Below are 14,170 nucleotides of genomic sequence, written 5' to 3'. Positions count from 1 at the left end.
TGTGTGCGAGAGAGAGAGAGAGAGTGTGTGTCAGGGGTCCATCTAAGTCTTAACACTGTTGTCCTGCCAGCCTCTACACAAGTACATTAAGTATGGACTCAGCGTTCTTACTGTGTCTCTGTGTGTAGTCTCAGATTATTTTGCTTGTCTTAAAATGTTTTAAAGCAAATTAATCAGTTTCAAATCATATAAATGCACAAGGGTTGTTTATAGGCCTCCAAGCATCACAATAATGCCACATATTGAGCTCAGCTTGGCAAAAGCCACAGCAAAGACTCGTTTTGTGTGCAATGTGTTCAAGTGTGTGTGTGTGAGAGAGAGAGAGAGAGTGTGTGTGAATGGAGGCTGGGCCGCGTTGATAGAGCTGGTGAGTGACGATTCAGAGGAAAGTCATAAAAAGAAAGAGGGCATGCCGAAGAGGTCAACAGGGATCAGTTTCACCCTTACGTCTCTCTCTCTCCCTCTTTCTCTTCTAGCCTTTTTCTGGATCAGCGCTCTCTTTTTTCATTCGCCGTCAGTTTGTATTGAAGGTGCGTCCCAGAAACGCTGCACCTCCCCAAAAGACCTCCCTTCCCAGCTCACAAACACAAATCTCTCTATCGATCGTTCTGCACAAACCTTTTGCTGCTCAGCCCTTTAAAGTACGGGTGTAGTGTCGTATGAATGGCACAATCTGTTTTCATCATCAAAAATGCTCTCACTGAGGGAAGTATTAGGAAAGTAATTCAAGGCAATATGAGCCTGTACTGTATTAATTTTCCTTATCGAAGAAGTTGTATTTCATTGGTAGATAGACAGATTAACATATAATCAATGTTATATCTACAACAGAGCTTGATACAAAATCAATCATTTTATTTCCTTAACATACATCCTAATGGAAAGGTGATATCAATAGTTGTTTTATTGTTTTTCAAAATAATGCATTTTTATGAGTAAATTATATTGTTGCACATATGTCTTATTTTTTAAAAACAGTAAATTTGCCTCACTTGATGCCATTCTGACATGGGTCCTGTGGTGCGGTGAGGTTGAATGTGGAGTTAATTGATGGTCTGAACTGATGTGTATAATGAAGCCCACTGAGGCTGAGCTCACTGGGAAGACTGACAGCTCTGCTGTGACTCCGGGTGTGAGTTTACTGTAGGTGCGCTGCTGCAGCCCAAACGCTAACGCCGAGCAGTTTGTGGGAACCAGGGGCCTCTCTCTCGCTGGCCGAGCCCCCTGTGTTCCCCTCTCAGTGGGGTACAGGGGCTGCCGTCTCCCCCTTCCCTGGGTGAGAAAACAACCCTCCCTGTCTGGAGGATAAAGGGCATGGGGGCAAACCACTCACAGGGAGAGAGAGGGGGAGAGGTCTCTAAAGGTGGGAACATTTTAAATTAGACCGCTGATGCCTCCATGCTGTGTGCAACGCTTTCTCACTCACTGACACATGCACTCTAAGCATATTGGGCTGAAAACACACACACATGCAAACACATGCAAAATTTTGAACACTACCTACAGACTCACACATACCTGTGAAGCAACCCTGTGACACTGTGAGCGCAGTGCCTTTTATAGCTCCCAGCCTGCAGTTGGAGGGTTGAAACCTTTTCTGTCACTCTCACCCACGGGCTGCCTGTTAATGAGAGATGCTGTGAAACGCATGGTTACCTTTTCCTAGTGGCTGAAATGGCCCTCCAGAGCCTCTTACTGTAGACCCGTTCTGTTGGTTTTATGTCCCACTGTACAGAATCAGATCCTGTACTCGCCATTCCATATGATTGGTAGTGTTTTTTTGTGGTTTTATTCCCAGTAAGGAGGAACATAATGCTAACTGTGCTTTTCATTGAGTCATGAAATTAAGTCAGTCAGTTGATCGGTTACCGATTTACACTGTAGCTTTGTGGCACATATTTTTAGTCAAGTCAAGTCAATAATGCAAACATAACACAGAAAACTGGACAACCCATCAAGATATGCATTGGTGAAAAACCATGAATCCATTTAGTAGGCGATCCAAATTGCAACAGTGAACACAAAAAGGCCGTTTTTTATGCATAAAGTTTATTTGGTCAGATCTTTAGGTTGGTACACTGATGTGGGTATTTCATCATTTGCATGGCCACTGATGCAGCAGTTCTGTCATGCTCCTCGACATAAGTCCATCACGTCTCGAGGCGGGGCCACTGATGTGTTTTGGAAAGACTACAGAGAGAAAGTAGAGGTTTCAAAGCCACCCTGTCAATCTTCGCCCCACAGAGCTCCACCTCACCCCCACCCTTTACCCACTATCCTAACACAGCCGATTCATGCACCAGTAGTAGGGGGTTGAGGCTGCATGGAAAATATAACATTGCTGCCTGGTGACAAATGATGATATTTAAGAAGAGATTTCTTGTCCTGAATTAAAGAGGGACACACAGCACCTGCCCAACATGGTCTGTGATGGAAGAGAACAACAGTCTAGTTGGCAAGAATGAACTCTTCCTCTATGGATACGTTTGTTGAAGAGGGAAAATGCTGAAACAACTGAGATTTGATATTGCATTTAATGTCGCTCTCCTTGAGGTGTGGTTTGGACTCGTAAGGCCAAAAATAGGAAATAATGAGAAGCAGCTCGTCCATCACGCATAACTAATTTATACTTTTCACTGCCTACCGGTGGGGTGTTTCTTTCCTTTCCAACTTTTCCAGTTCCTACAAGCTTTACAGACCACTTTGTTCAAGTTCAGTCTGCTTCTAAGCAAAGCGTACTTGTGCTCCCACTGGATCCCTTCTCCCGATCGTGTGAATTTTTGCAAAACCAGCATGGACTTCTCTATACCTGTGCTTTGTTTGGCGCCGCTGTTTGAATTCCGTGGCTGTTCAAGCACAGATTGTGGATTGGAATGAAGTGGGTTCGAAGAACTCTCCCTTTGTTACCCACATCCTGTGTTTGACCCCCAGGTAATCACAGCCCCCCTCCCTTCTGCACCCTCCTCCTTTCCCCCCAGACAGGGGTGCCTGTGGTGGGAACGGAGAAGGAAGTTGCTGGGGGTCACAGACCGCGGGGGGGATGACAGCCACTGCCGGTGGAGTGGCGGTATTGAGAACCTGCGAACCATGGATGAGTCTTTTTCACATGGCATTAGCCTGTAGGGTCACAAGGAATGCTGTGATGATGGCTGTTATCGCTCACACTGTGGTTTTGACCACCCACCCCCACCCCAACAGCTCACCTGAGAGGGAGAGGGAGTGAGTTTGGCAGCTTGTATCCAAAATTGGGCACTGTTTGCATGGCGGAGACCTAGACCTTTATGGGAAAAACTGGTCTACGAGTTAGTTTAGACAGCACGGACCTTTCTGTGTTTTGGTAACATGTATTTCTGACTCATCCCGTCTTTCTTCTCCCCGCCTCTGACTGTTGCAGTCACCACTCTGAGCTCTTTCCAGGACTACAGGAAGACTCGGGCCGTCATCGCTGATTGCTTAATGACAGATGCCAAGGGAACAAAGAGGGCTCTGATAGCTTCCTCCACGGTGAAGAGTTCTCGGCAGACGAGTGAGACAGGGATAGGAAGAGAGAGTTACTGATGTAGAGATGGAAGCATCCTGAGGCAGAAGCACCCTGTCTTCTATTGTTCTGCAGCTGAATGAACTCAGTAAACGAAAAGAATGCTGCTGATGAATTTTACAGAAAGACGTAGTGTTTGCGTAAGGAGTAATTGTGATGGCTTCTGGTGGAGGGTCTTCACTCCTGAGTACAGTAGGAACATCTGGTGTGAGTTAGTGGTGATTGTAGATTTTAGAGAGACCACTGTTTGCTTGGTGAGGGGAGATTGAGGGGGTTCGATGGAAAAGAGATGTTCAAAAAGTTCTAAGAAATTCTCAGACTGCCCCTCAATGTGCCACCATCTTGAAGCCCTGTCATTCTATTGTTATTTTTATACTGTACAAACAAAATAATAGCAGCAGGTTATTTTTTTTCTTTTGAGCTTTCCAGTGGGTCAGTAACTTTAAGTGCTTATGAATTACTTTCATTAAGTCCTGCATGCATTTAAACGAGCCACTTTATCACAAGGTAATGCTAATTATACTGAAAATTCTTATTATCCATTATTATGAGAGGTGCTATTTTTCATTTATTTCTTTGCTTTTTGTATACTCTGTTCTGCTTTTTTGGCATTTCGTAATCTATCCATCCAACAATGCTGAAATGAGTCCGTCAGCAAGCCTCTCAGTTAGTAAAATTCACCGGCCCATAGCGTTTTGTTTCCATCCTATCCACTTCAACTATACGACTGTACTTAACTGACTTGAACCTGCACCATCCATGGCTGTGTGGTGTTTACGAGGCCTTCAGAAGTCGCTCCTAATGAGTATGTGTAAGGGTTACTGTACGACATTACCCACAGCCACCTTCTCCATTAGCTCTCCCAGTCCTCCCAGGAAGCCAGTGCAGAGGTTTATGCCAACCCCAGCTGGGAACAGTAATTGTTGGAGTATTCTGCCAACAGCCCCCCTCTCTTTTTATTCACAACACACACGGACACTTCTCTGTGGAGGTCCCAAGCCAAGTTTGGCTGTTAATTAAGCATCATAATATCTACAGAATTATAAAACTATGTAAACATGCCAAAACAATGAAATGGAATGGATGCAGGCATGATCTGCTTTTTTCGTGCATATTTAGCCTTTTACATTTGTTGAGGTTCGATGTGTTTATGAGCTTTGAGGATTTGTCCATGAAGAATCATTCATAATCAGGCAGACATATTTATGTGTTTTGGGTCATGATGGGGTTTTGGCTCTGGCACCTAAAATAGACCCATAATTAACTTGCTGAGGAATATTGTTCTCAAATAGCTGTTTTGATCCATGCTGGCTGTCAGACTCTGAAAAAAACACATTACAGGGGAAGAGCAAATATGAGGCACTATTGTCATCCAGGAGACAGCATACAATTAGGCAATGATATACCAAACGAGTGGAACTGAATGGTCCTGCACCAAAGTGAAAGAGGTGGTAGGAGCTGATTCATCAGCAGGTAATTACTGGATAATAGAAGCATTCCAGTCACTTGCACCAGAATGGGAGGTCTTTGAAAGAAGGCTTTATGAGGTGCTTAACCCTGGCTGCTTTTTTTGTTTTCCTAAACAAACAGACATGCCTCTACTACTTAAAGAATTAAGAACACCAATACGCCTGGCTTGGGTTCTGTTCTGAGAAATATTTGGGGATAATTTGTGAGCATAAATTATCCACAAGTTTGTTGGCAGCGGGCCTTCGAGCTGGGACAAATTGTTGCTTTCTTCAGCTACTAAAGATCTGCTGGTGAGTGTCTGGAAGCAGATTACGCCAGCAGAGCCCCCGCCTGCACCCCATCTCCAATTGGCAGTGCATCTTCTGGAACGCGGGGCTCAGAGCTTGCTCCATGTGAGGTCACTTTGGACCCTCTCCCCCAGCCTTTACCCGCTGCTCTCCTCCGTCTCCACCTCCCTACCCTTCCACCCCCTTATCGGGGTGCCGGAGCCCCGGAGAGGAGGGGAGAGGGGTCACAGGGTCAAAGTCTTTTCCTCTTTGGATCTCGGGGCTTGCTGGGAGAGGCTTGGCGAGAGAATGGCTGCATTAGAGCAGGGGTTGGGGGTCAAGATTTTAATTCTGTTAAAGAACAGCTGGTTTGAGTTTCTCCTCACGTCGCTCTCCCCTCCCTCTCCCCACAAATCCAGGGAGATGAAAAATTTGTTCAGAGGGGAACCAGTAAAATAAAAAAGGTTTACAGTCCAAAGCCCTTACCCTTACCCTGCTCTTGCATTAGAGAGGAATGCAATAACGTCAGCATTTGGCCTCAGTTAGATTGACTTAAAACAAGGAAGTCCTTTCTGTGTTTTGGTGTCTTAACAGCCGGATGAAACTTAATTAAAAAGCTTAAAAAATGGGGAGGGATTTTTCATGCTTGAGACCGAAGGAATTCTCTTCCTCAAGTTTCAATTTCCATGAGAAATTATTATTTCTCACATAACTTTAAACAGGTGAGACTAACCTTTTTGGCAACCAACTGAAAGCTGTAGCTTTCCAGAGAAATTCTTCAAACTACTTCGTAGAGATATCGAATGCACTCTCTGTTTTTCATTCCAGATTAGGGCTGACTGAAACAAATTGAGAGTTTGACATCAAATTAATTTCCTTTTCACCCCTTTTTCTGTTAACATGGCTGCTCCACCTTCTGTTGGCTAAACTGCTAGCCACCACAATTTTTAGCAGAAAAACGCTCAGCTCGTCTCTCTCTGCTCTGCCCCATGTGAAATGTGTTGATCTGAATGCCAAGGCAGGACTCCCTCACATTTCAAGCTGGCTGAGGAGGCGGAGAGAGGGGGGAAGGGGGAGGCACTAGATCTCTCCTATAAATGGAAAACTAATAACAGATTTCTGCTTTCTCCTGCGCTCTTTTGCCGGCTGCCTGGCCGACTGGCCCCAGGGCTGTGTTGGTGTGTGGCGCAGCAGCAATCAGAGGTCATAATTTCATTGGCGGTTAGCATCAGGTTCAATTTTTCTAGTAGGTTACATTTACCAGAAAGTCTGGATTGTGTTACTGTGTACCGGTGGAATCAGTGCAGAGCTGCAGAATCCCTCTACCTTTCCAAGAGGAGCCAGGCACCCCCAGAGGGGAAGAGGAGTGCGCACATATGTTTAGAGATGCACACACACATACACAGACACACACACACATGCACAGACCATTAGTGCCAAGGCTCTTTATACACACATCCAGCCTACATACATCCGTCTACTGTATGTATATATCGCAGACATTATGTTCAAATGCCAGCCCGGGCAGTGTTTAGAGTTGTTGCATTGAGACATAATTGGTTATGTCTGTGGGTGTGCATATCTTTAGACCCCTCTAGTGGTAGCAGTCCATTCTGACTGATAACAAGGTTAGTTTTTATGTGAACAGAGCTGGTAAGGGCACTAAGGAAGAAAAATGTTGAGAACTGTTTCGTAAGGATGTAAAGAGAAAGTCAAGGCGAATGGGATTAAGTCTGAGGTGTTCAGCCAAAGCACAAATTCCTGAATAAATATGTTGTTTCTAGTGGAAAATGACCTGGAACATGTGTCCTTTCCCAACCTCTCTAAAGTCTAAAAAGTGCATTTTTTAAGAGTGTGTGAATCCTACATTACTCAAAGTGTATGTTTTGTGTGTTCCAGGAATGTGACCAGGTACATATCGACGACGTGTCCTCCGATGACAACGGCCAGGATCTGAGGTACAACACCGGTGCACTTTCATGCTCGATTGAATAGTCAAAGTAAACTCCTTGCATCAACTTTGGCACAGTGTGCACTGACAGATTATTTTCTTTGTCTTTATCTCAGTACGTATAACTTCGGCGCTGACGGTTTCCACGCAGCAGCGACCAGTGCCAACCTATGTCTGGCCACTGGCGTGCGGGGAGGCGTGGACTGGATGAGAAAACTGGCCTTCCGCTACAGACGAGTAAAAGAAATCTACACCACCTACAAAAATAACGTTGGAGGTAATCCCCAACAAGCAGCGCTGCTCTTTACAGATCTGTCGTGGAGAAATGAGTTTGCAGATGTACATGCCCTCATTATGTGGGTGTTTGTGTGAGCGTGCATGTTCACATGTGTGTTCCGAAAGCGCACATGCCACACACTTGGTCAGGGTAAATTTTGAAAATTTCAGTGGTATTCGAAGGGCTGGTCCAACCCAAACAATGTTACCCTGCGTTTCAGGTCTGCTGGGCCCAGCCAAAAGGGAAGCCTGGTTGCAATTGCGAGCAGAAATTGAAGCCTTGACGGACTCCTGGTTAACACTGGCACTGAAAGCACTAACATTAATCCACTCAAGGTAGGACTCCAGTGAGGAAAATTGTACCCAGTCCCACACCGCACATATATAAACTCGCATGTGGTGTAAATAAGTCAACTCTATACTCTCAAGCTATTAAAGAAAACACCAATGCACCATTTTGTCTTTGGAGTTTTTTTTTTTTTTTGGTGAATTTTGAAATACTTTAAAGAGGAGATCCAATGCTTCATTATAGAACATGTTTTAAACAATTGATGCATTGCAGTGTCTTTATGTGTTTTCTTTTGTCCACCCTGAATGATTTCATCCATTTGCTCTTGTCTACTTCAGGTCAAACTGTGTGAATATCCTGGTGACCACCACGCAGCTCATCCCTGCCCTGGCTAAGGTCCTGCTCTACGGCTTGGGAATAGTCTTTCCTATCGAGAATATTTATAGTGCAACCAAAATAGGTAAATACTGCATCTGAAATGTGGGATTTGAACCCTCTTGTGTTCTGTCCACTGTGATTATTTGGTCACTTTGGGACATGGATGCTTATTATTTTAGCTTGTTGAGGGTAAAAAGTTAAGACACACAGGCTACCTAAATGAGGGGACAGAGGCATGGATGGTGTGGGAGAGTCATCGGAGATGGTTGATGTTCTTCTATGAAGGAATAGGCCTAATCAGCCTGGGATTATTTTCCTGGAGCTGGGCCTGTGTTGGGCCTCCCCAGGCCTCTCCTGTTCAGTCTCTGCATATGAAACCACTTCTGCACATTTATGTCATTCCACAGCAACAGGACCCCCCCCCAACCACCCCGCTTCCTCCCCCCATATCTCCCCCTTTTCCTCCAGTCCTTCCCCTTCTTCACTGTTTCAAATGCAAAATAAACATCAAGCTTCACTCCCGCACCTTTTTCAGGCCCGCCAGCGCAGAGTTGGAGCCGAGTGTAGCTCAGGGTTCCTTGGAGCGTTAAGCGCATCGGTCCTCCAAACCAGACCCTGTAGCATGCAAGAGTGATTTAGCTGAGTCCATTTGTCCCATGTTTGAGGAGGAGAAGGCCAGAGTTAATGCTTTTCAGATTGTCTTTATCTGAGGGCTGATCTTATCACATCTCCTCACTGAGCTCAAACTGTTTACACTCTCACCCTATTTTGTGCACGTGGTGTTTTTAAAGGGGCTCTTGTCACCGTCTGCCTTTGAATCAACTTGATGGTGTTTAGTTTGGGTTCTGTGCAAGTGTCTATGTGCCTGTGTATCTGTTTGCATCCACGCAACGCTCCACTAACATCCTGCTGTTGACTCCTCCACAGGGAAGGAGAGCTGCTTTGAGAGAGTAATTCAAAGGTTCGGGAGGAAAGTTGTTTACATTGTTGTTGGAGATGGTGTGGAAGAGGAGCAAGGCTCAAAAAAGGTAAGAAGTCTTGGAATAAGAGACAACACATGCTGTATACACACTGAGTCATCTGGTGAAAACACTGATCTCAAATACACAAGAAAAGATAATGTTTGGAGTTGGGATTGCCGTCCGTAAGGTCAGAAGTTCATCATGAATGCTTACAGAACACAAAACATACCTGCCATACTTTTCAAGAGAAAGGAATCAGCGCTCCAGCTCTCAACAGTCTTACTTTCATTCGTTTATCCTCTTAAAGGGCATCCGACTACAAGAGAGAAAGTCTGTAGTATGTAATCAGCGCTCTTCCTCTCTTCCTCCGCCATCTCAGGTTTACAGAGCAGGGGAGGGGAGAGATGGCATAATTATACACTCCTGCTCGGTGCCCTGAGCAGCGTGAATGCTGTATGCGTAATGCTAGGCAAGCCCTTTCAGGCATGCTGAGGACACATCGTAAATTGAGCACACATAAAGGAGACTTAAATCATTGTTGGTGAAATTAAAATATCTACTGCGAAGACAGGCCTGTTAGCACGGCACAGATCAAGAAAGGCTCAAAGCCGACGTCCCCCGTGCTCTCCCGGGAAACATGACGGTATCTGTTCTGATGAAGCTGACATCTGACTTTGCCCTTTTTACGTTACCTGTTGGCTCTTGCTCTGCAGGTTGTGTATTCAGCAATTTCTGCCAAGTTTGGATGTAAACCAAACGGCGCATACAAGCCACACACAGCAAATATATTCATTAGCAAATTAATCGGCGGCCCAAGAGCATATTTCACTGACAGTTTCGGTGAGCCGCAGTGTCAGCGTGAAGACACTGAGCTTCCCTTTGAAAAGCCTTCAGCTCCTTTTTCACCTGTTTCTCAGTAAACAATGAGTAGAAGCGTGAGGACAGATGAAGAGTGATTAGGCAGCGATTAGGAAGAAGTAGCAACCTTTACCCCGGATAAGTGTGTAAAGCAATAGCTCTTTATTATGAAAAGCGAACACACCCTGGGAATATGGTCACGAGGGATGATTGTGGAAAAAGATGCAAATATTTTTACTCAGTCTTGAGTTGTCGGAGAGTGACACTGATGGAAGGGTAAGGCGTTTTTTTTTTTCCCCCCGTCTGAGTGGTGCAAGTCCCACGACACGCCATGCGGTAAAAGGTTTCTGTGTCAACATCAGAGAGGACGTGAAATAACACAACAATTTCACCCGTCAGGAGGCACATATCAGACGTGACACTGTGTGGAACTACAAAAGCAAATGTCTAAAAGTTCTCTCGGCCCTCATTCCTCCATCCTAAAAAAAAAAAAAATCCACAATCCCTGAAACAATTCTGCCTTCAGTTATTACCATCGCCTGGGAGCGAAGGCAGAGATAACATCTCCAGCTTTTAAACTTAAAAGCAAAGACAATTTACAAAACAAAAAGCAAAGAGCTTTCTAAGGGTCAGTGCAGGCTCTGCTAAGCGGAACATATGCCTGGGAGAGGCCATACCTTTGATAAGGGGAGGGTAATGGGCTCCACACACTGAGGAGCTGAGGACTCTACCTGACAAGCTCCTTTCATTCTCTGCGACTCAGGTTTCTCCCCCGTCCTCTGCTTGGGAACAACAGCTCATTTGCACTGTCCTAAACACACACTGGCAGGCAGGAGGCTCATTCAAAAGACACTGTGGGGAGTTCATTCTGCTGAGGTTGAAGACAGCTACTGGATTAGTTTGGTGGTATAAAACTGCAGGTTGCTGCAGCAGAGAAATTAGTTAGAGGTACAAATGTGCTATTAGGCTGCATACACGTATGCACAAGGGAGCAAGAGGAGCAGTCGGGGTGTGTTATTGATATGATTGCTTTTCCTGGTGAATGGCACAGGCTTACTCCATTCCATGAATGTGTTAGCTGCAGTGTAAAGAATAAAATCTTGTGCTGCAATGGGCTGCAGCTATTTATTCATTTGTCTGTTTTTGAATCATTTAGCCGATAAAAAAAAATTACCATTATACTTTCCCAATATCACATCTTTAAATTGCTTGTTTTGTCCGACCAACTGTGCAAAATTCAATTCACAATGTTAAAAAACAAAATTTTTAAAAATAAATTACTGTTGGTGTATAGATATATTGCACAATTATTAATAAATTGTTTCAAAACTAAAAAAGTGTAGAATTTATCTTTTTTTCAGTTCACTAAAACGTCTAACACAATATGATGCTTTTCTTCCTCCCACAGCACAACATGCCCTTCTGGAGGATCTCCAGCCATTCAGACCTCATGGCCCTCCACCACGCTCTAGACCTGGAGTACTTGTAGCACTACACCACCATCGTACACCCAGCTCCGCCTCAGCACACCCTGCAACCATTCACCTTCGCCCTCCAGCCCCGTCCCACGCTTGCCGCAGACCCTGCAGCTCAGAAGAGGCCCCCCCCCCTGCGCTGCCTGGCGTCTGTCTTCCACGACACAGGAAGAAAAGAAGAGGAGAGTGGAAAAAAAAAGGCTGAGCGCACGGTTAATGTGCTGACATACGGTCACACTTCGTCTTAACCCTAAACTTCTTTTTCTTTTTTTTTTTTTCTTTCTGGAAGCGAAGGAGAGAGGTGAATTTATGGCGCTGCAGCTGCTTGCCCTGGTTACTGTGAATTGGCCGCTTTCTGAAGCTGTCAAAGTGTTTTACGGCCCCCTGTTTGTGCCGGGACTCTGTCAGGGTTCACACCTGTGAGGAGAGCAGAGCTACTGATGGCCTCGCCTGCCTCGCCTCACCTCGCCACAGAACTCAGCTACAGTAAACCTACAGGCCCGCGACTACTGGTGGTGGCATTTCTCCGTCCCTCTAGCTCTTCCCCCTCTGCGCTTCACCTCACGTCTCGGCCCGGTCCTTATCTGTCTACCTACTTTTTAGCCCCCCCCCCGTCGTGGGACAGACAAAGCGACTGCTCCTCTGTTAACTGTCGGCCTGGGAGTCCTGTGCTTCTTATTTATGAACGGAGACTTTGTGAGTGGCACCGAGCCACTGAGAAGGTACCTCGACGACAAAAGACTCGTGCCTTTTACAAAGTACTATTGATTTCCACCACAGCGAGAGGAAGACGTTTATGGAAGAAACAAGAAAAAGGGGTTTTCTAATAATTTAAGAAAATGACAAAAAACTTTATTTACAATGCTGAGACAATCGTGTATAGAGGAAATCTTTTTTTTGTGTGTGTAAGTTTGTAATCACTGGACTATTCCTTCCTATATTCATTTAGGTACGTGCTCTTGAAAGGTGGCAATGCTTTTTCATTGAAGTAAAAAAAAAAAATTAAAGGCATCCCATCGCACATACGCTTGTGCGAGGCCTAAAAGTGTTGATGTGTTCAAGTTTTGTTCAGTACACAAATATGTAGATAATGGGATTTTGTGATAAATCGTTTTGTCAAGACCAAAAGCATGGATGTCAAGTGTCAACGACCTTTCATTCGATTCTGTGATGTTTCTCGTCCGAACAGGAAACTTCAATCACATCTTCATACAGCAGAACAGGTCTCCTCTACTGCAAGTCCTTTTTAGTTTCATGTTTTAAAGGGAAAGAGGTGTTTGTTTGTTTTTTAGTTATTCAAAAAGGTAGCTCACAATTTGTCCTTACAGCATTTCACCAGCTTGCAGCCCTGACCCCATGTATTTGGAAGCAAATTTAATTCTAACAAGGGTTTCGGATACAGCCTGGAAGAGAGAAAACTTCCATGTTAACAACAAATTTGATTAAATCTGAGATTTAAAAAAAGCAGGCTTGAATAGGTTTTATTATCTTTTATACAAGCGCTATAACAACTTGTGTACAGCAGGCGTAATTTTGTATGATGTAGTGTTTTTATTTCGACTTTGAAAATACACTCTGTGCCCCTCTTTGAAATAGTTGAAACACATGAAGCCCTTTTCATACTGCTTCTACATCTGTGGATGGGGAAACCATAATTAGCGTTGAGAGAAAAGCCACTAACTTTGAGGGGTTTGTGAACACACAGGACATGTGCTATCGACTGTGAATTTCTTAAACAGAAACCGACTCGTCGCGTTTCTAATTTTTCCCTCCTTTGCACATGATCACTGTTGGCCTTTACATTTCAATTTGGATCCCGTCCTCCCCGTCAAGTATCCCCCCAAACCCCCGTCCTCTCAAAACAACTTCTTCCCCCTTACTTTGGGGGGTATCTACATATTGCTGCTAGATCAAGGTAATGGTAGGTAAATAGAGGAAATGTTTTATAGATTCATACAGCACGCTTTTTTTTTAATTATGTTGCAATCATAAATGCAAACTGGAAATACTTTACACTACATGGGCCTCATTGTGAAACGCAAAAGATTGTTGTGTCTGCAAAATATGTGTACAGATGTTTTTGACATTATTATTTGATTGTGTTTAAATTAATAAAACTGATTTGTGAACTGTTACACGCTGCCTTCTGATTTATTTTTTTTAAGCTATGAGATAATACATTATTTACAATGTTAAAAAAAACACACAATTTAACACTGACATTAAAATATTGTTTGTGGACGAAATTCTTCGGCCTGATTTAACTTTTTTTTAAAAACTGTGTGTTAATATCACTGGAATAACATCACTATCAGCCCCCTTTATTCAGAGACTGACACTGATGTCACAGTCCTCAACCAGTATCCTACCAGGAAGCAGATAGAAACTGGAGGTTGAAAGTTTAGACCAAACAACATGACATGCCCACATGCTAAACATATCCTTTAAATCTGCACAATAGCTGCTCTAAAATACTTTTTACAAGAAGGCTGATCAAACATTTTAAAAATAATGCAAAGGCTCTTTATATTTTTGTAGTTACATTTCTATTCGTGAGACAATGATAAGCCTCCTTAGTGTATAACATGCGTCATACATTCTTGAGGCTCCTGAAGCCGAGCCAGTGCTCAGCCCCATATTTGTAATAGTTCTATCCTTATAGCAAATGTCTGTGGGAGCCTCCATGCATAATTAACATATATCAAAC

At 44.1% G+C, this 14,170-nt stretch overlaps 1 protein-coding gene across 7 annotated transcripts in view; it reads left to right on the top strand.

Moving 5' to 3' along the window:
* The window catches only part of eya1 (EYA transcriptional coactivator and phosphatase 1), a 39,694-nt gene extending 26,102 nt beyond the window's left edge, over window positions 1–13,592 (top strand). For all 7 annotated transcript variants that reach the window (XM_041961044.1, XM_041961049.1, XM_041961048.1 and 4 more), the window contains 6 exons: window positions 7,174–7,232; window positions 7,342–7,502; window positions 7,723–7,837; window positions 8,129–8,250; window positions 9,096–9,196; window positions 11,397–13,592. In XM_041961044.1, the coding sequence (XP_041816978.1) occupies window positions 7,174–7,232; window positions 7,342–7,502; window positions 7,723–7,837; window positions 8,129–8,250; window positions 9,096–9,196; window positions 11,397–11,477 (639 nt within the window). In that variant the 3' untranslated portion in view covers window positions 11,478–13,592. The remainder of the gene's footprint in view (window positions 1–7,173; window positions 7,233–7,341; window positions 7,503–7,722; window positions 7,838–8,128; window positions 8,251–9,095; window positions 9,197–11,396) is intronic.
* The last annotated feature ends 578 nt before the right edge of the window (window positions 13,593–14,170 follow it).

This window comes from Chelmon rostratus, chromosome 20 (genome assembly GCF_017976325.1).
Source record: "Chelmon rostratus isolate fCheRos1 chromosome 20, fCheRos1.pri, whole genome shotgun sequence".
NCBI lineage: Eukaryota > Metazoa > Chordata > Actinopteri > Chaetodontiformes > Chaetodontidae > Chelmon > Chelmon rostratus.
Note: the sequence above shows the minus strand (reverse complement) of the source record. Positions and strands in the feature narration are given on the sequence as shown.